The following is a 22,308-nucleotide window of genomic DNA, read 5'->3' on the forward strand; positions in this document are numbered from 1 at the left end:
AATTGCCCTTTGTTACTTTCATATTTTATTAATTTGTTTTCCTGCTCAAAAGTGAAGAGTGGAACATAGAAACACAGAATATTGAAAATAAGAGCTGGAGTAAGTCCTTTGAACCTGTTTCACCATTCAAAATATTCACAGCTGAGCATCTAACTCAGTACCCTGTTCCTGCTTTCTGCTCATATGCTTTGGACAATTTAAGATTATTCCATAATCATTTGTAGATTTATACTGTACAAAACAAAGCCACATTCCTTTTATTAATCTATCCCAAATTAAACCAGCAAATCTCTTTAACCTTAAAGCACTGTTGTTAATATTTCTATTCCCACTTTAATACTGGCATAACTACTGAATTCTGAAACATTTTCTGTTCAACCTGTTCAGAGATATTATTAAACCTCTCTGGAGTAGGTGGGAATTGAACCCAGAACTTTTTGTCTGGAGGTAAGGATATTAAAGTAATCGGAGTCCTTTCCTTCTGAGCCATTTTAGACTTGTGGATTTGATTAGAGAAATTGAATATAGAACCCAGTAATTTTCTTTGTTTTGAATTGTCCTTTAAATTTTTTCATTGAATCAGTGCCTTGAATAGATTGTAATTATTGTAGCAGGAACCTGAGCAAGCATTTGCAACTTGGGAGTGATCCAATAGTCCTCTGTAAATGTTTTGCAAACCACACTTTTTCTTTCTTAAGATGAAGGGAATCTGTTAAGAGGAAAGGTCAAGTAAATTGAACCAGATTTTTCTTGGCTAAAGACAAAGAGCTTCAGGAACGTTGCTATGCAGAGCAGAAAAGTATGGAAGAATGGAGTATGGAAGAATGCAAAGTAATCTTACTGAAACTTCTAAGATCTTGGGGACACTTGGCAGGTTTGATGCTGAGGGAATGTTTTCCCTTGTGGCAGAGTTTAGAAGATAGTTTAAAAATATAGAGTTTTTTTTACTTTATACAGTTAGTCTGTGGAATCCCAGAGAAAGACGGAAGCTGGGACCCTTGAATATATTTCATGCAGGCTTTGTTAAATAGACTTGATTAAGAGTCTAGGATTACTTGGGGCTGGTAGGAAAGTGGAATTGAGGCCACAATCAAATTAACCATGATCTCATCGAGTGATGGAGCAGGCACAAAGCCAAATTAGCTTCTCCTACTTTTAGTTTTATGTCCTTTTATACAATTGTAAAAGAAACTGGAAAAATTAATAATGGTCAAGGTCTGGCCTGGATTAGATTTACTGCTGCACAGTCACCATTGTGCTTTTTGTTTTATTTGTAGCTGAAGGACATGAACTTGTTGGATCGCTGTTTAAAAGAAACACTGAGGCTCCGTCCTCCAATAATGACAATGATGAGAATGGCAAGAACACCACAAGTATGTAAAGAGCCTGAAGGAACAGTACCAATACACTTGGTATTGATTTTTGTTTAGAAATGTCATCATGGATTCTGTGGAGCTGAGAGCTACTGTACTTCTGATTGTGTGTTTTTCAACTTGTGATTCTGTTCAGAAAAAAAGTCAAATATTTGCTAACAACCACAAAGCTTTTCAGTAGATTTACTGGCAGTTGATTGTTTGCATCAAAGAACAAGTTAGATACGTACTAACGTCAAGTGATAACTCTGTGAACAGGTGTAACCAACAATTATTCTCAATCATTGTGCCCTTTGGATCAATCAATCAGGATTGAATAATTAGAGCGTTTGCTGGATAATCCATTGTTCTGTGTTAGTAACTAAATGGCCCCAGGTTTTACACTGAGTCACTAGGGTGGCAATGACACTTTGCAATTGGCTTCAGTGTTCAAAGGGTGGGAAAGATCAACAATATATCACTTGATGTTTGTATTTGGACATATTTGTTGCTGCTTCACAGTAAACCTTATCCTAAATTACCATTATATACTTTGATGACAGTTTCAATTTGCAAGCAAATGATATTAAGTATCTTTTGCCTTAATTTGATCCAAATCTATTAACTGTTCTCCTTTTGCCATTTTTCTCCTTACTAATTCTGAGTTTAATTTGGATAGACAATTTTTTTGAGGTGCTTACACTGTTAGTCAATTAAGGATCAATAAGGCCTTAATTTGTTATGAAAAGCCATTCTTTTTGTGCAATTGAAATACTTAGCAAGATTATTAATTAATTATGAACATTTTCATTCAATATTCTACCACTCTTTACTTCTAATTAGCAATGATATGAATGAGCTGAGAAATATTTGTAATCCTGAGCTTTAATTACTTCACAGACTGTAGCTGGTTACACTATTCCTCCTGGTCACCAAGTGTGTGTGTCTCCTACTATCAACCATAGACTTCAGGATACCTGGACTAACAGGCTTGATTTCAACCCAGATCGCTTTCTCCAAGATAACCCAGCAGCCCTGCAGAAGTTTGCATTTGTACCTTTTGGTGCAGGTAGGCTTTATTGGTCTCGAGTGTTTTGTGAAACTTGATAAGATTAGATTCCCTACAGTATGGAAACAGGCCCTTTGGCCCAACAAGTCGACACTAACCCTCTGAAGAGTAACCCACCCAGACCCATTCCCTTATATTTACCCCAAACTAATGCACCTAACACTATGAGCAATTTAGCATGGCCAATTCAGCTGCACATCTTTGGGTTGTGGGAGGAAACCGGAGTACCTGGAGGAATGTGCAAACTCCACACAGTCACCTGAGGCTGGGATTGAACCCAGGTCCCTGGTGCTGTGAGGCAGCAGTGCTAACCACTGAGCCACTGTGCCGCCCTAAGAAAACAAAAGCGATGGTTATCACACAGAGATTTAAATCTCTGGGCAGAATAACTGGAGTAGATAGCTAATGAACTAACATACTGTAATATTTTGGTTTATGTTGGTCCATGCTATCGATTTATTCCATACAGAAAACTCTTAATCCTAGAATGAACTTTTCAGATGATAATGGCAGAGCAGTCATAGAATCCCTACAGTCTGAAAGGAGGCCCATCAAGTTTGCATTGACCCTCCGAAGGGCATCCCACCCAAACCCAGACCTCAGCCTTTTCCTGTAACTCACTAATAGCTAATCTGCCTAACCGGCACATTTTTGGACTGTGGAGGGAAACCAGAACGTCCAGCAGAAACCTATGTGAGAGTGTGTAAACTCCACACAGACACTCAGTTAAGGTTAGAAGCAAACCTGATTCCCTTGCAGTGTGAGGCAACAGTGCACATCACTGAGCCACCTGCTACTGGATCAAAATTAACAAAGGATCAGGAAACTAATAAGCCTTTTTTTATATAGTCAACTTTCCTCCTAACTGACTTATCACCAGATTTTTTCCCTTTATGAAAGTGCATTGTCAACTTCATTAGTATGTCTGACTTTTCCCTCTTATTGTTTAGGTGCTAATTTGTAACACCTTAAATAAACAATCTGCTTTCTTAAGTAAATTCCTTTACAATCTTCCAATTTACGTCATTGTTCAGAAATAAAATCAAGCCCAATTTTGGTTTTTTTGAAATAACATCAGTTCCTGACTCACTAAATTGGTTGCTGCAGTAGAGGCAAGAATGAGGAGCAGCGTAAATAGGCAGATGGAATAAGGCTGGATCCTGGGGATAATATTAGAGGCACAATTTGAGAATGAGGGAGAACGAACGGGGAAAGAAATGACCGTACCTTGGCATGCCATTTGGCTAATGTAATGTCATACTCAGACCAAGTGAATTACTAATGTTTACTACACTTTTAGTATCAGATACTAATCACCAAATCCACTCATTTGACTTATGCAATATTTTCTTCTAATTCAGCACATTACCTTATTTGCTCTTTTTTAAATCAGCAGGTAAAGCATGTTAATAATGGTTTCATCGAGTAACCCTAGATCTTATAGTTTTTGGTTTGTTTTTAAATCCATAAGTAATTCAAAGAATCATAAATCACTAAAGAAGTTCAGCTATTGTCTTAATAGTTTTATTTATCAGACTTGTAACTTCCTTTCTTTTCTCTGTCTAGGGCGCCATCGTTGTATTGGGGAAAACTTTGCATTTGTACAGATCAAGACTATCTGGTCCACTTTAATTCGATTGTATGAATTTGATCTTGTTGATGGATATTTTCCAACAATAAATTACACAACTATGATACATACCCCTAATAATCCAGTAATCAACTACAAGAGGCGAATACAATGAGAACTGGATTAATAAAAGTAATTTTTGTTGTACTCAATTACTCATTTAGGTTTTGGCCCTAAGATTTATTTCACTGATCTGTTATAGGTACACAACTAAAATGTAAATGAAATAATTTAGTACTGATTATTTATAATATATAAGATGGTACTGTACGCCTATTAATTTCATTTTTAGAATTTTAAAACCCAACTGGTGAGAGACTTTCCCAGCTTGTTTCTTGCAGGGTAAGTTCCTTACGCTAGGATTCTGAATCTTGTTTTTATTAAACAAAGTCAAATCTCATTAGACTTCAAAACAACATGTAGTAAATTACATGCTTTACTGGTTTACTCATAAATTTAAAAAATGAACGTGGGTCCTGTTCTGGCAGTGATTAATCATCAGACATTAAGCAGCTGATTCAGGCCACTTGTATTTTATTGATTTCATGAAGTGTAATTATGCCCCATCTTCAAATATGAAATTTTATGTTGACATAATTTGACATTTTAATTTCCCTTGTGACAATTATTTTTAAGTCAGTACATTGAGAAAATGTAATAATTTCATTTTTATTCTGGTTTTCTTATATGGAAAATGTGGGAACAGGGTTCTAGCATGAATATTAGAATAGGTAATTTGATATTCATTTCATTATAATTATTGAATGATAGAATTTGGACAAATTTTGGTATTTCTGAAAGGCTGTATACCGTGTTGAAAGTTTGAGTCATATTTTCCCAACCTCAAGTTGCAGTCACAGTTTATAGCTTCAGCTGTCTTGTTGTAATGTTGGATAAAATAAAGAGTTGTCTAATGTGCCAGATATTTTGTGATTAATGAAAATTGTTTCAGTGAAAATGTTTTAAGAATGTCCCCTTGAAGTAAAGTCCACTATACTTAAATATTGAAAGTTAAAGTAGAAACTGGTGAAATTGTTACTTGGAGGAAATTAAGTGAATCTACTGATAACTTTAGTGTTGGTATTTCTTATGATAGATTACATGATAGGTGGCACTTCTTTAGCTGTAGAAATAAACTTTACATGGTTGAGAATTCAGCCAGGCAAGAAGAGACTCTGGGTTTACAAACGTTAGAATAAATACGTGCTTTTAGAATGAAACAATTGTGTTCTAAGCAAAGGAAATTTTAAAAATTTGCCTCACTTTCCATTGTTAAACACACTGGCTCAGATGCTTCCTGCAATTTAACATGTAAGCTGGTTTTACACACTGCAGTTAGGTGCATAGGTGTTTTATATCCAAGTCCAGGTGAGGACATTTTTTAAATTAAAAAAAATCCAAATGATACAATTACTTTCTATAATGTGGAATACTGTTTAAAAATTCATTCATGGGGATGAGTATTTCATTGACTGAGTCAGAATTTTGCCCATCTTTAGTTGTCCTTAAGATGGTGGTGGTTAGTTGCCTTTTTGGACCACTACAGTTCATTTTGTGTGGATATACCCACCCATATTGCCATTAGATTGAGAAAATTGGCATTTGCTTTCTTTCAAGAACAGTAATGTGAAACACATTTATCACTGTGAACATGGTAAGCCTAGCTGAATTGCTCCTGCAGAGAACCAACACACACAAGATGGATACAAATGGCCTTTTTCTGTGCTGTAAACATTCCATGATTACATGTAATGTATTTACTCCATCCATGACCATTAATATCTAGAAAGACAAGGGCAGTAGATATATAGGAACTCTGATGTACAATTTTCCCATCAAGCCACTCACCATCTAGATTTGGAAATATAATTCCTGTTCTTTCAGTGTCACTAGATCAAAATCTAGAACTTCCTCCCTAATAGCATTGTGGGTCAGCTACACCATGGGACTGCAGTGATTCAAAAAAAAAGCAGCTCATCACCACCTTCTTGATAGCAACTAGGAACGAATAAAAAAATCTTATCCCAGCCAGTGATGCTTGGATTCCATGAATGAATTATTGAAACTGCACTAATACCCAGTTGGTCTGCCTATATTTGACTGACTGTAATGATTACTGGGGGAGGCAGTGGCAGTGTAGCTGGACTAATAAGCACGAGTCCAAGGCTAATACTATGGAAACATGATTTTGAATCCTATACAGATGGTGCAAATTAAATAAATGAAAATCTGGATTTGAACAAAAAACAAACTGACCTAATGGCAAACAAACATATAGCAATCAACTTATTAAAAACTGATCTGGTTTACTAATGCCCTTCAAGGAAGGAAATTTGTCATCATTACCTGGAATACATGTGACTTTAAACCAAAGCAGTTACTTCAAATAGTAACTACGAATGAGCAGTAAATACTGCCCAATCAGCAACAGAATCCATGACGATTAAAATCAGACATTAAATGACCTATAATGTAATAACTCAAATTGGATGCTAACTCCAGCCTCAATATTTTATTCAAGTTTATCACAATTTTTACTCTTGAACTCTGCACTATTTATAAAAAAATATTGGCTTGTTACATGCATTTTCATGAAATTATGTATTTGAAAGCCTATGTTTCTCTGTTCATCCATTGTTTGAGCATTCTCATTCTTGTGTTGCCTCAGTGGTCTTGATTGCGACAATCCATTGCCAGCTTACCTTTTGTGATAGTGAAAGGACAGTCTGCAGCACTTTGCAATTACTTACACCAGGTTATACAAGTGTATAGATACATGTGTAAGACTTAGCCAGAGATGCAAAATAACATTTTTTTTGTTTGTCATTTTAAGAGATGGACACATTTAAGGCATGTTCTGTTGTGTTCTATGATTTTTATATCATTACTATGTAGGGAAAATACATCCAATATTAGAAATCAAAACAAAATGCTGTAGATACTCAACAAGTCAAGCAGCCTGTTAGAGAGAGTAACAGCTCAGATCTTGCCAAATCTGATTATCACCTGCATTTTCAGTCTTTATTCCATATTTAAAGTATGTGCAGTTTTTTTTCCTTTTATTCCAATAACAAGAAACATTCTTACTAATGCCAAATCACTTGGCAAAATGCTGTAGTGGAGAGTGGTGGTATTCAAAGCTAGTTGGACAAATTGAATAGATAAATTAAGGAATAACAAAGTTTAATGTTAATAAATGTAAAGCAACATGCATTGTTACAGGAGACATGAAACTGGCATACAATACACAATTGCTATTTCGAAACATTACTTTTGTAGTTCAGTAACTTAACAGGCAAACAACAAGATGAATAATCATTTGTTTTGGCGGCATTAATGAACAAACATTAGCCAGGGTAACAGGAAACATTTTTATTCTCTTTGGAATAATGACATGGGCCATTTATTGACATCTAAATAAGTGGATGATATCTTGGTTTAAATTCATGGCCACAGAGTGCTGCTCATTAGGAAGAATTCAGCAGGATTCTTGAACATTCACTGAAACAATTCAGTTAACCCAGCATCAGATAACTAATCATCAATAAGGCTAATGAAGTAGTGGAAAATACTGGCAGTGTTTGACCATGCTCATTTAAATTTCATTGGAAAAATGGGCGTGCACATACAATTTTGGTTGCTCCAACTTTAGAAATCCAATTGATACAGTTGACAGAGTTGAGCAAAGACCTGTTAGTCATGAAGATATACTTAAAAAATTTAATTGACTAAAATCTTAGTCAAGGTCCCACTGGGTGCCCAGAAAGTGGAATAAAAGCTGGGACTTACTCATCTGCATTACTCAGCCTTGAATCAGGAGAGCCACCAGGAAAGTTGATTTGATGTTTGAAATGCTGAAAGCCCCAAGTAATTTATATGGTGGTAGGTTATTTATTTAACTTCCAGTACTACAGGATATTTGTACAAACTTGACAAACTTTAGTACAACTAATTCATTTCCTGAGTAGATCTTTTAGTGCAATGAAGGTTTTTTAGAAAAGAGCAAGACTAAATTTTTAAAAAGTCATTGGACCAATAGGTTGGACATATGTAGTTAAAGGCAGTATTGACTATTTTGAGGCTACATATTGAAATTGTTTAATAAATATTCTGGAACTATGACTTCAATTCTGAAGTGACTATGATGATATAGTTTATTAAATTCTACTTGTCTGTGTTGGATTAGACACAATGCAATGTTAGACGTTTTTGCTGGAGTTTCCATTAAATTAATCTGAATTAAGAAAAATTTCAGGTATCATGTTTGAAGTATTATCAGCTGTTATCTACATCCCTCAAGAATCAAATTATTTGGACTACATGGTTATTTGTGGAAAAGAGTGACCTGAATCAGAATACACCGCATTTTCACATTTCATGTTGAAAGATTGCCACCGCTACAAGAGATTAGAATATTGGAACATATTGAATCCAATTTCTGGGTCTAATGTATCAAAATATCAAATTCCAGTTTGCAAGAGGCGGACTATACAATTACATAAAAATGTCCCTGTAGTTGTTGAAAGAGCAAGTCTTAAGGAGTTAGCCCATTTAGAGAGTTTCAACTTTATCTTCATACATGTACTTCGCAGAGAAAATGGCAAGTTTCAAAATTCTGAATTCATATTTATTTTAGTACTTTGACAAAATGCCCATATAATTCAAAACTTCTACCATTACAAAAATAATTCCTCTACAAACTGTGTACTGTCCACAATGCCATAGTTAATTATGGATCACGTAGTGTAAAGCTCAGCAGCCATTAGAGAGACTGCAGTGCACCTGAAACCATTTAATAAACATTTTTCCTTTCACCCTTTAAATAAACAGTATTAAGTTATAATCATTTTTAAATTAGCATTCCACAAATATACACAAATTATTTAGACAGATTGTATTGTGCACACTGGAAGGTTAAACTTATATAAAGGATAAAACTCATTTAAATTATTTCATTTGGACTTGCAGGCAAGACATTTTCATTATTAAATCCATGATGGTCCCATAATATACATAAAATAGAAAAACAAAGCCCAGCTTCAAAAGCAATTCAGTTTCAAGTCAAAATCTATTTCCAGGACACTATCTTCTGGTTCCATAATACATCTGAGCATAAGTTGTTGAACCTAAGCAAGCAGAGAACACAGACTAGTTAACAGTTGTACAGAATACTTTAAAAAATTAGTCATTCCATTTTACAAAATGTACAAAATAAAACAATTGCAATAAATTCATCCATTTAAAAATATTTGAGGTAAAACCTAAGCTGATTGATTTATCAAGGCTTTCACTAGGTTGGAATAAAATCAGAATTTTTAAATTAAGTAACAGCAGTAATTATTGCTGCTTTCATCATCTGCAAGGGTTTCCACAACTATCCTAAACATTTGGACTGAATGTTGACATATCATCTGAAAATAACCAATCTACTGTGCTGGCAGAACCTATTACCTTTAATGCACCTGATAAACCTTTAGCAACTAAGGGGCAGCACAGCTCAGTGGTTATTACTGCTGCCTCACAGTACCGTGAATCTAGGTTCGATTCCACCCTTGGGTGACTGTCTCTGTGGAGTTTGCACATTCTTCCCATGTCTGTGTGGGCTTCCGCCGGGTTTCCTCCCACGGTCCAAAGACGTGCAGGTTAGCTGGGGATTGGCTTTGCTAAATTTCCCATTGTATCCAAGGATGTGTGTGTTAGGTGATTAGCCATGGGAAATGCAGGGTTTCAGGATTGGATACGGGCTTGGGTCCAGGTAGGATGCTGTTTGGATATCAGTATGGATTCAAGGGGCTGAATAGTCTGCTTCCACATTGTAGGGATTCTAACATTGATCATGACTTAAACAGAACAGTTTTCCTCAAATAAGTGTACTTACATTCTAGATTGATATAGAGAAAGTGTTGAGTAATAGCTGCCTCTATACCTTTCACATTTTCATTTAATTCATTTTATTATTTTCAGCAAATCCATACATACATTGATGTTATCTTACAGACAGACAGATAATTATTTATACAACTGGGGAACTTCCATCAGCACGTCTTGATATGACTTTCACAAAAAATGCCACACAATGGGCTCAAGGAAGTGGTCAGAAACAAAACCCAGTAAAGCCTAAATGTTCCTTCTCCTGTTATATAGTCATACTTAGAAGTACAGTATGGGATGAGTTGGAAATCATTATAGTTTGATGATCATCTTTCAATAACTAGCCTTTCCTCAAATGTGCTGATACCTGGAAAGGCTATTATTTCACTCCGGTAAGTGAGCAAGACATTGTTAAAATTCCCCCACTGGTTATTAAAATCCAGGTCTGGCACACAAAACACATTCTTCCTTTTTAGCATTCAATTTTCTCTCCCCTCCTTGTCCGAAGAAGTCTAACAATTGCCCAAAGCAGTGGAATAGTTAAAAGTTTAAACTCAAAACGTAGCATATAATTTAACTCATTTAACTGGTCACAAAAATAATGCACCGATTCTCAGTGTTTTATGCAGTAGGTGTGGACACAATGCACCATTTGTGCACTACTTCTGTGCAAGAAGCTGAAAATATTTCATTATGTGCACTAAACCAACTGGCAGCTTAGGTCTTTTATTTATAAGATGATAAAGTCCACGCATCAAAAGAAAGGCATGCAACTTTTTATTATCCCCCTGTTGGCACTTTCATAAACAGTATGATCACCTTCCCTCACTCCTACCCAGGACTGTGATTACCCCAGCCTCAGCCCTGACAATGATCACCACCTCTTAGTGCTCTCCTTTCCATTTGATGCCATGACAATGCACCCCTTTCTCCCAATCCTAAGCATGTGCGTACACACACACATACTGGACTACATTGGAGAAATCAGGCAGGGACGATGGGTGTCGATCTGCTGGAGCAATGAGTCTTAAGTGCATGGTGGAATTCCAATCTAGCGGTGGGGAGGGAGGGAGGGAGGGGAGGGTGTCAGGTCCCGCAGTGTTAGGAATAGGAGTATCTTGTTGCTACATTTCTACAGTACTTTGATGCTTTCTCTGCCTTACTACATCCTGTAATGTGTTTTGTTAACTTTAAACCTTCTGTACAAACAATAGCTCCCAGGCATGGACATACCAACCATTAAGCCTGCCTCTCGGAATACAGCATAACTTGGAGAACAAGCAGAATCCATTGTCAGTTTTTGGGTGCAACGGGAGGATGAAAAGGAGAATAATTCTTAAAAGGTCCATATCTGCCTAGGATCTTGAACAAGCAATTTTCCTAACTGAACCTTAGCAAGAAAGTGTGCGGTGTGAGAGTCTGCATCTCACTAAGGTGTTGGTCACTGAAATATACAAATTATTCCAACACAATTGTAGCCTCAGAGTAGGGTTGGCTTGACATTGCCAATGGTTACGAAGTTGATTATGATAAACTTTTCAGTTTTATTATTTTAAGGTTAAAGGTGATGATCAGCAACATTTCACAGATTGACATCCCCTGTTGTATAAGACCAATGAAGCTCTTAATAAGGTAAAATCAGTCTGCACCCTTGCCAAAGGCAAGCAGACAGAGCACTACAGGATTTGTTCAAATTGTAGGCTTTCCCATGGTATACAATACCTTCGGAAACAGAGGAAGTTCCAGGGCTTGACGGCAGCAGCGGGTTAGCAGTGACTCGTGGTTTTGGGAATGGAAACCCACTTACCTTCTGGAGATGAGACTTTAAGATACAGGCATTTCTCTTTCTTCCTCGCTCTGTATCTTGTATTTCTGCTTTTTAAAAAAAAATTGTGTGTTTTGTATCTAAAATGGTTGTTTTGGTTTTGTATCTAAGATGGTTGTTTCTGTTAAGTCTGGATTTTTGTACCCAAGATGGTGCTGGATAAAGGTGATTTTGTACACTTTTCACTGTTACTCCTGTATCTCTGTACTGGAGTACACATGACAAGAAACCTAATTCTAAAATTCATTACCGTTAGGCAATCCTATGGTCATCTATGCATACTACTGACGTGACTATTCCTACACAGTGCTATCCCAGGTTGCTGACTTTAAGTGGAGGGAGACTGCAGATGGAGAATGATTTTGTGTATCATCTCAATATGGGTGGCAGGACTCTGACCTGGCTGGTTGACTGACAGCAAAGAACACAGAAATCATATTAATAAAAAGCAGTATGAAGATGGCAGCCTTCCCGCATTACACCCAATGGGCACATGTGAATCAAGTATTGCAATGCCTGCACATATCTGACACTTAATCTAATTTAACCCCCAGAGGTTCAGGACAAAATTAGGATTTAGTAGACCTATAAAACTCCCTTCAAAAAACACAATTTGAATGGATAAAATTACAGTTTTCAAAATGCTGTACCATCAGGTGCACCATAACTAGAAATGTCATCCCAGCTTGGGTTGATCATTGTCTGAAACCAGATTCTAGATTAGAGTGGTGCTGGAAAAGCACAGCAGTTCAGGCAGCATCCGAGGAGCAGGAAAATCGACGTTTCGGGCAAAAGCCCTTCAGCAGGAATAGAGCCTCTATTCCTGATGAAGGGATTTTGCTCGAAATGTCGATTTTCCTGCTTCTCGGATGCTGCTTGAATTGCTGTGCTTTTCCAGCACCACTCTAATCTAGAATCTGGTTTCCAGCGTCCGCAGTCCTTGTTTTTACCCATTGTCAGATACAATCCAATAAGCAATATCAAAGACGATGCGCAAGCAGGTTACTGGCCTGCTGAAGGAGGCTAGATAACTCACTGCACCCATCTTCAGGAGAGATTAAACTCTGTTTATCTGTGCTGAAAAATACATTACCTGATTGCACACTTCCCAGTCGTCTCTGCAATGCTTCTAATCTATTAATATAATCAGTTAAAGCTCTGTCAGGGTCATAACTTTGCAGGTGTGAGGATGCCAAAGAACTTGGATTAGAATCAGGTAGGCTTGATTGATATCTAGGATAAAGAGGAAAAATAATTGGATACCTAGATCCACAGTTCCAATGAACATTTCCTCAAACTGACACAGTAATTATCTGCTAATGATCTAATGACAAACAGAAACTCCTTAAACCAGTGGAACATGCCTGGAGTTACGTGGAAGGATTACAGTTGCCTTCTCAAACATTTTTGTTCATTAACATACATAAAATGACATGTAATCAGAATAGTTAAGTAAAAATACTTTAAAACTTCTCAGTGCAACAGCAGTCACTGAATTTTCAAATTGGTGTTTGACAGAGACATGAATGAGGAGTTCTTGATATAGTTGTCAGGATGGGGAGGTGCCAGTGTTGCATTGGGTGGACAAAATTAGATGTCACAAGACACAAGTTTATTTGAAGTTGCAAGCTTTCAGAGTGCTGCTTCTTTGTCAGGTGAAGTCCACTTCACCTGATGAAGGAGCAGCACTCTAAAAGCTTGTGATTTCAAGTAAACCTGTTGGACTACAACATGGTGTCATACAGTCATAGCGATGTACAGCACAGAAACAGATCCTTCGATCCAACTCGTCCATGCTGACCAGATACCCCAACGCAATCTAGTCCCACCGGCAAGCATCCAGCCCATATTCCTCCAAACCCTTCCTATTTATATACCCATCCAGATACCTTTTAAATGTTGCAGTTGTACCAGCCTCCACCACTTCCTCTGGCAGCTCATTTCATATACATACCACCCTCTGCGTGAAAAAGTTGCCCCTTACGTCTCTTTTATAAATTTCCCCCCTCACCCTAAATCTATGCCCTCTAGTTCTGGACTCCCCCACCCCACAGAAAAGACTTTGTCTATTTACCCTATCCATGCCCCTCATGATTTTATAAACCTCTATAAGGTCATCCCTCAGCCTCCGACGCTCCAGGGAAAACAGCCCCAGTCTATTCAACATCTCCCTATAGCTTAAATCCTCCAACCCTGGCAACATCCTTGTAAATCTTTTCTGAACCCCTTCAAGTTTCACAACATCCTTCTGATAGGAAGGAGACCAGAATTGCATGCAATATTCCAACAGTGGCCTAACCAATGTCCTATACAGCCGCAACATGACCTCCCAACTCCTGTACTCAATACTCTGACCAATAAAGGAAAGCATACCAAACGCCTTCTTCACTATCCTATCTACCTGTGACTCTACTTTCAAGAAGCTATGAACCTGCACTCCAAAGCCTCTTTGTTCAGCAACACTCCCTCGGACCTTATCATTCAGTGTTCCAAGTCCTGCTAAGATTTGCTTTCCCAAATGCAGCACCTCACATTTATCTAAATTAAACTCCACCTGCCACTCCTCAGCCCACTGGCCCATCGGATCAAGATCCCATTGTAATCTGAGGTAACCTTCTTCGCTGTCCACTACAACTTCAATTTTGCTGTTTTCTGCAAACTTACTGACTATACCTCTTATGCTCACATCCACATCATTTATATGAATGATGAAAAGTCGTGGACACAGCACAGATCCTTGTGGCACTCCACTGGCCACAGGCCTCCAGTCTGAAAAACAACCCTCCACCACCACCCTATGTCTTCTACCTTGAGCCAGTTCTGTGTCCAAATGGATAGCTTTCCCTGTATTCCATGGGATCTAATCTTGCTAACCAGTCTCCAATGGGGAACCTTGTCGAACGCCTTACTGAAGTCCATATAGATCACGTCCACCACCCTGCTCTCATCAATCCTGATTCAAAAAACTCAATCAAGTTTGTGAGACATGATCTCCTACGCACAAAGCCATGTTGACTATCCCGAATCAGTCCTTGCCTTTCCAAATACATGTACATCCTGTCCCTCAGGATTCCCTCCAACAACTTGCCCACCACTGAGGTCAGGTTCATGGGTCTAAAGTTCCCTGGCTTGAATTACCACCTTTCTTAAACAGTGGCACCAAGTCAGCCAATCTCCAATCTTCTTGCACCTCACCTGTGCCTATCGATGATACAAACATCTCAGCAAGGGGCCCAGCAATCACTTTTCTAGCTTCCCACAGAGTTCTAGGGTACACCTGATCAGGTCCTGGGGATTTATCCATTTTACGCATTTCAAGACATCCAGCATTTCCTCCTCTGTAATATGGACATTTTTCAAGATGTCATCATCTATTTCCTTACATTCTATACCTTCCATGTCCTTTTCCACATAAATACTGCAATAAAATACTGGTTTACTATCTCCCCCATCTCCTGCAGCTCCACACAAAGGCCTCCTTGCTGATCTTTGAGGGGCCATATTTTCTCCCTAGTTACCCTCCTGCCCTTAATGTATTTGTAAAAACCCTTAGGATTTTTCTTAACTCTATTTGCCAAAGCTATCTCATGGCCCCTTTTTGCCCTCCTGATTTCCCTCTGTTGTGTGACCTCTGACTTTGATACAGTTGTAACATAGTTAAACTTAAATGTGACTTATTTTTCTCCTTACATGTATAGATTTTATAAAGGTCGATTAGTTGTACATTTCACCTCTTCACATGATACAATAACTGTTTTTAAAAAAAAATTACCTGGGTTGAGAATTTGTGGTTGATCTCGGAGATTCTTGACCAGACCTTTGCCTACTTGTGCTGTGTCTATGCTCTCCAAACAACTCTCTTGTCAGGCTTGATTCCAAAGATATGCTCCCAGAATGGAGGAAAGGAGAATCTGCTCTTGGTTCAGTAGCTAGGTTTTATAGAAAATTGATGGCATGAGTGGGAAATGCTCGCCCATTTCATGGTACTTGGTTCACAAATAAAGTTCTATATCTGTGATTAAGGTCTTGTTTAAAGTATTGCAGTCATTTTATTAATTTACCAAAGATGGTATGCTTTGTTATACTAGAAGAGAAACAACACTCTACATTGTCTGATTGAAGATGAAGAATTATCAGCAATGACAGAAGTTATGATAAAGTCCCTAACATGTACTGGCATAATCTTCAAACAAAGCTGCATACTACTGACAGAAGGGGGTGAGCTATTGATGGGGATTAGATTACTTAGTGTGGAAACAGGCCCTTCGGCCCAACAAGTTCACACCGACCCGCTGAAACGCAACCCACCCAGACCCATTCCCCTACATTTACCCTGTCACCTAACACTACGGGCAATTTAGCAAGGCCAATTCACCTGACCTGCACATTTTTGGACTGTGGGAGGAAACCGGAGCACCCGGAGAAAATCCACGCAGACACGGGGAGAATGTGCAAACTCCACACAGTCAGTTGCCTGAGGCAGGAATTGAACCTGAGTCTCTGGCGCTGTGAGGCAGCAATGCTAACCACTGTGCCACCGTGCCGCAGAGAGAGTGAGAGTGAGTGAGAGTGAGAGTGAGAATGAGAATATGGGACAAATATCCAAGTGCTTTCAGACTCTCTTTCATTCCAATGCAGTATGTCTTTTTGAAATTAAACAGATACACCTGTTTGATAGTTCACTGTGTACTCTACAACTTTTGCAACACTGTTGTTATTGCTGTGGAGTTTCCAATCCCAACAGCAGAAAGCTAAAGGCATTTAATTAGTGGTTATTCTGTACAATTTCAAATGGACAAAATTAAACAAGTGCAAGCATACAATGTATAGAGAGATTACAGTACATTAAAACTGTTTGCTTTTGCAGAAGGTTTTAACTTCAGCACTAATGCCATTAGTTGACTGATGTTGGTGAACTTACCTGACACCTGACCGTCACCATTCCGATTACCAGTCAAGCTGCTTGACCCAGCAACTCTTAACCATCTGCGGACCAAGAATTGCAACCTGTGGAGAAGATTTAAAAGATGTCAAGAATTGAAATAAAACTTGCTTCATCACAATGATGTGAAAACTTAATTAACAACAACCAACTGGGGTTTCAAAATGTTTAATGCATTAAACTATCCCTTGAACTCTGAGGATATGACCAAAACAAATTAACTGAATTTCAAAGATTAAATCCAATTATAAAATAAATATCCAAATGTGTGTGAACGAATAGAATGGACAATGGTGAATGCAGTCAGAATGTTTGAAAGCATCTGTGGAGTGCAAAACAGAGTTAATGGTTTGAATATTCCCAGCCTGAAGAGGTTAAGCTTGGAGGCATTGTAGCTGAAAAAATACTAATGGCAGCCACCATGTCAGGATGACTCTATGATACGCGCTTGCTGCTGAGGAATTTTACATGAAGGAGCTAGTTATTGGATTGAATGCTTGCTCTACTTATGCTGGTAACCATACTGGTGGAGTGGCATGCAGAGACTGCCCATCTCAATGAATACTGTCTGCCAGGCCATCAGAGACTGAAACTCCATGACTCAATGAAAGAATTCAATCTTGGCCAAGCCCAATCCAAACTCTTTCATGGATTTGGCAGCCCAGATTTTGTTTATTTCTTCACTATTATGTAATCCGGTGAGGGCACCTACTTGCTCAGGCACCCTCACAATTTGGTACAAAAGTGCCCATTTCTCAAGGTAGCACTATCAAGTGCTGGTTGTCTTCTGATTGCGTCTGTGAGAGCTCACTATGCGTGGGCACAGCAAATTAGTATTTTCTACTTTAGTCTGGATTTCCAACAGGTTCACTAGTTCAGAGTATATTTCAAAACAAGTTCACTTGATTCATACCTGTGACGGTAAGAGAGAGATTATCTAATGAGGAACAGTTAGATAGACTGGGCCTATATCCAGTTGAGTTTAAAATAATGAGGGGTGATCTTATAGAAATATACAAGATCTTGCAGGGACTGGACAGGGTGGCTGTTGAAAGGTTGTCTCCCATTGTAGGAGATAGAGTAGAAATGGTTTAAAAGTCAAGAGTCTTACATTTAAGACTGAAATAGGAAATTTTTTTTTCTCTCTTAGAATGCTGAGTATCTTTGCAATTCTCTTTCCCAGTGAGCAGTGAAAGTGCAGTCATTGAGTATATTTAAGGCAGGGTAGATGGATTCCTAACTAACAAGGGAGTCAAAGGATTTGAGGATGTGCAAGTGCGTGGATTTGAAGCACAATCAGATCAGCCACAATCTAATTAGGAGCAGGCTAGAGCAGCTAAATGCCTTAGTCCTGCTCCTAATTCATATGAATATGCTCCATATGCTTGTAACCTCTGTACATTGCTCATGAATTTATCTCTGAACACATTTAATTAGTAAATCTGAATTTCATAATAGCCTTGAAACCAATTAGAAATTTGTTTTCTTTCCTACGCAGCAAAGATAAACAGATCAAATTTATACACAATTAGTGTCACTGATCATAACGCATTCAAACAATTAGCAGCAAATTACATATGATTTTTATGTGAATTTGCAAGTCAGTTGATAAGATTTTCAGTTCCAGCAAATGGCACATTTTTCATATTTGGCACAGACAGAAAGAATCTCACAAATTACATACATAGATGACCTAACTACCTTAGTTGATTTGTACCTTATGACGGTTGGAGGCGGCTTTATTTCAACAACATTTACAGAAATAATACCCAATGAGAGACAAAAATAACATCTGCATCACCTAAACTATTTGTTTTACATTGTTAATGCCAGTTCTTAAGCTATAACTGATGCATAACTAACCCATTTATACAATAGCTGCAAACTACATAATGTGAAGGGATTCTAAGACACAGCAAAGGCCTTAATGACACCTTTAAATCATCTCTTACATACCAATGTTCAGAGTGTCTTTTTAGGCAACATTTCTTAAACAGGACTGCAGTAATGCGCCTTGCACTCTTGTCCTTGATAAACTGAGTTAACACTGATCGAACCTGTTTCAGATAAAATTCCTAAATCTGTAACGCCATTTGAAAAAAATTGCGATTGCTTACCTTGAGATTGCTACGGAAACCCTAACCACTGAGCGGAATCTGGTAAAACCTCTGGAACGACGGGTAATAGTCTGTAAATCAGTACAAGATGGATGACCTCCCATTCGGGCTATAAATGAAAGCGTTGCTTGCTCACATTCTTGAAATCCACCAAGTAGGAGTAGCAAATATTTCTTTTGATAAATAAGAGCTTTTCGGAACCCTTCTGCCCGGAGATACTTTACATAAATTCTCTACAAGAGTTCAGAAGAAGAATTCCTGTTCAAATGCCAAATCTTATTTCTAGTTTTTTTCCTTCCAGTTACACATTAATCTATTTTTACAAGGCAATCTTTAACATCTTCAAATTCACATTGAGGCTCTTTACATATATTGCAAATGCAAATCTACAATGAAACAGAGATATATGTCCATTATGCAATGCTATATTCAAGTTAAAACATAATAAACTATAATCAAAACAACATGCACTTTCAAGTAACTTACCTTTACAGCAACAGTTTCAGAAATTGATCCAAGCAACTGTGTGTGCAAAGATTCACTTCTGGCTTCGGCCTTCATTTTAGATAGTTCTGCCTCTGCCAGCTTTAAGGCCTTCTGCAGGTTAGATTTTTCTCTAGCCCAAACTATTCTTTCTGATTTTATTAGGGCATCAACACAATCTTGATTATCCACTGGCCTTCTTGATAACTGGAAAATGGAAAAACAGATTTACCAACAGATAAACATAGGAAGAAAAAGGGCAAGTTGTGACACAGACATAACCCATTTATATTTCTTGGAAGATGTTTTGAGTGGGTGGGCACAGATTTGGCAGATAGAAGGTAAATGTGAACTTCGCGTAAGCATGAACAGAAAAGCAACATATGAGTAAGTTGACAGAGACTGCAGAAGTGAGATGGGAGAGATCTAGGAGTCACAGTACACAAATCACAAAACATTGCTCATCAGGGACAGCAAGTGATCACAAAGGTAAAAGTTATTTATTGCTACATTTGCAATGGACATTAGTGAGACTACATCTGGAGTATACTTTATGCAGCTTTGATCTCCTTATTTCAGAGAGTATATAAATGCACAAGGATCAGTCAGAGAAGATCCACTCAACTGATACCGGAATGGGTAGGGTTATCTTAGGATGAAAGGTTGAACAGGCTGGATCTATATTCATTGGAGTTAAGAGGTGATCTTATCTAAACAAAATTGAGATCTTGGTGGGAAATTGACGGGTTGGTCACTTCAAGGCTGTTTGCCATTTTGAGTGGATTTGGCGGGGGGAGGTGTTTATTGGGGGTGGGTTTGGAAAAGAAAAAGAACTATGGGACACTGCATTAAAGTTAAGGAGTCTTTTTCTCTCAGAATATTGTGTCTTTGAAACTCTTGCAGAGAGGTGTTGAGATAAGGTCATTCAATATTTTAAGGCAAGTAATAACACATTTTTGACTAACATGGGAATCAAAGGGTATTATCAGGTGCAGGTAGGAATGTTGAAGTTGAGGCCACAAATAATCAGCTGTGATCTACTAAATTGTGGCTCGAAGCCCCAAGTGGTCTATTTCAGAGATCTTCAAGTATCTAACCTATTCATTTTGACTGCTGTCAACGGGAAGTGGAATTGGCTTCGTGCTATCCAAAGACTGCATCTTCTGCTATGTATTTAAAATCAGGATTTCACATTTTCATCCAACTGCTTAACATTTCGAACTCCTTTTACATGCTCATTTAAATAAAGCAAATGCATTTCCTAAATATTGTACACACCTTCATACTGGAAGCTTCTTTCAGACAAACAAATCTTGAAATTTAGAACAAACAAAACCTTAATGAAATTTATTGATAATTCAGTTCTTATTTTACATACACAAATATAAAACCTTTTATCAATTGTAATATTTACTGAACAGTATGTTTTATTTACTTTGATTACTTTTTATTAATAAAACATACCTGATCACTAGAATTTCGCTGACGGTATTTTCGAACTTCTTCCTGTAATTTCAGTAGACTATTGTGCAGGTCATTCTTTTCTTCTGTGAGTCTGCTGACAAAGCTGGTCAAGTCGGTATTTTGCTTCAAAAGTCGCTCAGTAAGAGCACCAGTTGATCCACTAGAGGGAATGAGATTCTGTTGGAAAATCATAATTGAATATTTGCTGTAATAAAAGATACTAATGAGAAATATTTTCAATGTTAAAGATCTTGTTTTCAGCAGACACAATAAAGATGAAAAGAAAACAAAATCAGAGTCTCCATAGGTTAAAAAGGATACATTGTTGCAAACGGGATATATACTTCAAAATTATCCATTAAAATCAATCCATCTTCCACAATGCTGACGATACTTGCTTAATTCTGCACCATTAAGGTAAATGACAGGTGCCAGGGAAACTCAGTGCTCTAAAATTCTGACCTATTTATGCTTTTATTTCATGCAATATCAACCAATGGAACATTCTAACATTCAGAGGGGATGCTCACTCATGGGACATGGTGCAAAACCACAAAATTCTCATTCTATTTCCATACAGATGTAATCGACAGAGTTAACTTTCTTACACTACACCTACACTTTAATAATACTTCATTGGCTATAAAGTGCTTTCAGACATCCTTAAGTTCGATGAAAGATGCGAAATAAATACATGCCTTCTTTAACTTTCCTTTCCAACTGAACTGAAGCTTCATATCCTAATACCCTCAGCTTTCAGCTTCTCAACAAATTTTTGGATCCAACTTGCTAATTTACTTCTAGTACAAGTCTGTCATGTAGGATATTGTCAAAAGTTTTAGGAAATTGATACAAACTAGTACATTTGCAGATGACATGAAAATTGGGAGTATCGTGGACAGCAAAGGAGGTTACCTCAGAGTACAACGGAATCTTGATCAGATGGGCCAATGGGCTGAGGAGCGGCAGATGGAGTTTAATTTAGATATATGCGAGGTGCTGCATATTGGAAAAGCAAATTAGAGCATGACTTATATACTTAATTGTAAGGTCCTAGGGAGTGTTGCTGAACAAAGAGATTTTGGAGTGCAGGTTAATAGCTCCTTGAAAATAGAGTTGCAGGTAGATAGGATAATGAAGAAGGCTTTCCTTTTTTGGTCAGAGTATTGAGTACAGGAGTTGGGAGGTCATGTTGCAGCTGTATGGATATTGGTTAGGCCACTTTTGGAATATTGCATGCAATTATGGTCTCCTTCCTATCGGAAGGATGTTGTGAAACATGAAAAGGTTTAGAAAAGATTTACAAGGATGTTGCCAGGGTTGGAAGATTTGAGCGAAAGGGAGAGGCTGAACAGGCTGGGGCTGTGTTGCCTGGAGCATCAGAGGCTGAGGGGTGACCTTATAGAGGTTTACAAAATTATGAGGGGCATGGATAGGATAAATAGACAAAGCCTGGGTGTGGAGTCCAGAAGTAGAGGGCATAGGTTTAGAGTGAGAGGGGAAAGATATAAAAGAGAACTAAGGGGCAACTCTTTCACACAGAGGGTGATACATA

At 37.8% G+C, this 22,308-nt stretch overlaps 2 protein-coding genes across 8 annotated transcripts in view; one reads left to right on the forward strand and one right to left on the reverse strand.

Moving 5' to 3' along the window:
- The window catches only part of cyp51 (cytochrome P450, family 51), a 40,960-nt gene extending 35,986 nt beyond the window's left edge, over positions 1-4,974 (forward strand). For both annotated transcript variants that reach the window (XM_072575791.1, XM_072575792.1), the window contains 3 exons: positions 1,278-1,373; positions 2,253-2,421; positions 3,988-4,974. In XM_072575791.1, coding sequence (XP_072431892.1) covers positions 1,278-1,373; positions 2,253-2,421; positions 3,988-4,166 — 444 coding nt within the window. In that variant the 3' untranslated portion in view covers positions 4,167-4,974. The remainder of the gene's footprint in view (positions 1-1,277; positions 1,374-2,252; positions 2,422-3,987) is intronic.
- A 2,243-nt stretch (positions 4,975-7,217) lies between these two features.
- The window catches only part of akap9 (A kinase (PRKA) anchor protein 9), a 249,318-nt gene continuing 234,227 nt past the window's right edge, over positions 7,218-22,308 (reverse strand). For all 6 annotated transcript variants that reach the window (XM_072575788.1, XM_072575787.1, XM_072575790.1 and 3 more), the window contains 7 exons: positions 20,754-20,930; positions 19,293-19,496; positions 18,807-19,039; positions 16,669-16,754; positions 15,520-15,676; positions 12,841-12,980; positions 7,218-9,177 (listed from right to left, as the gene is read on the reverse strand). In XM_072575788.1, coding sequence (XP_072431889.1) covers positions 9,134-9,177; positions 12,841-12,980; positions 15,520-15,676; positions 16,669-16,754; positions 18,807-19,039; positions 19,293-19,496; positions 20,754-20,930 — 1,041 coding nt within the window. In that variant the 3' untranslated portion in view covers positions 7,218-9,133. The remainder of the gene's footprint in view (positions 9,178-12,840; positions 12,981-15,519; positions 15,677-16,668; positions 16,755-18,806; positions 19,040-19,292; positions 19,497-20,753; positions 20,931-22,308) is intronic.

Source organism: Chiloscyllium punctatum, chromosome 8 (assembly GCF_047496795.1).
Source record: "Chiloscyllium punctatum isolate Juve2018m chromosome 8, sChiPun1.3, whole genome shotgun sequence".
In the NCBI taxonomy this organism is placed as follows: domain Eukaryota; kingdom Metazoa; phylum Chordata; class Chondrichthyes; order Orectolobiformes; family Hemiscylliidae; genus Chiloscyllium; species Chiloscyllium punctatum.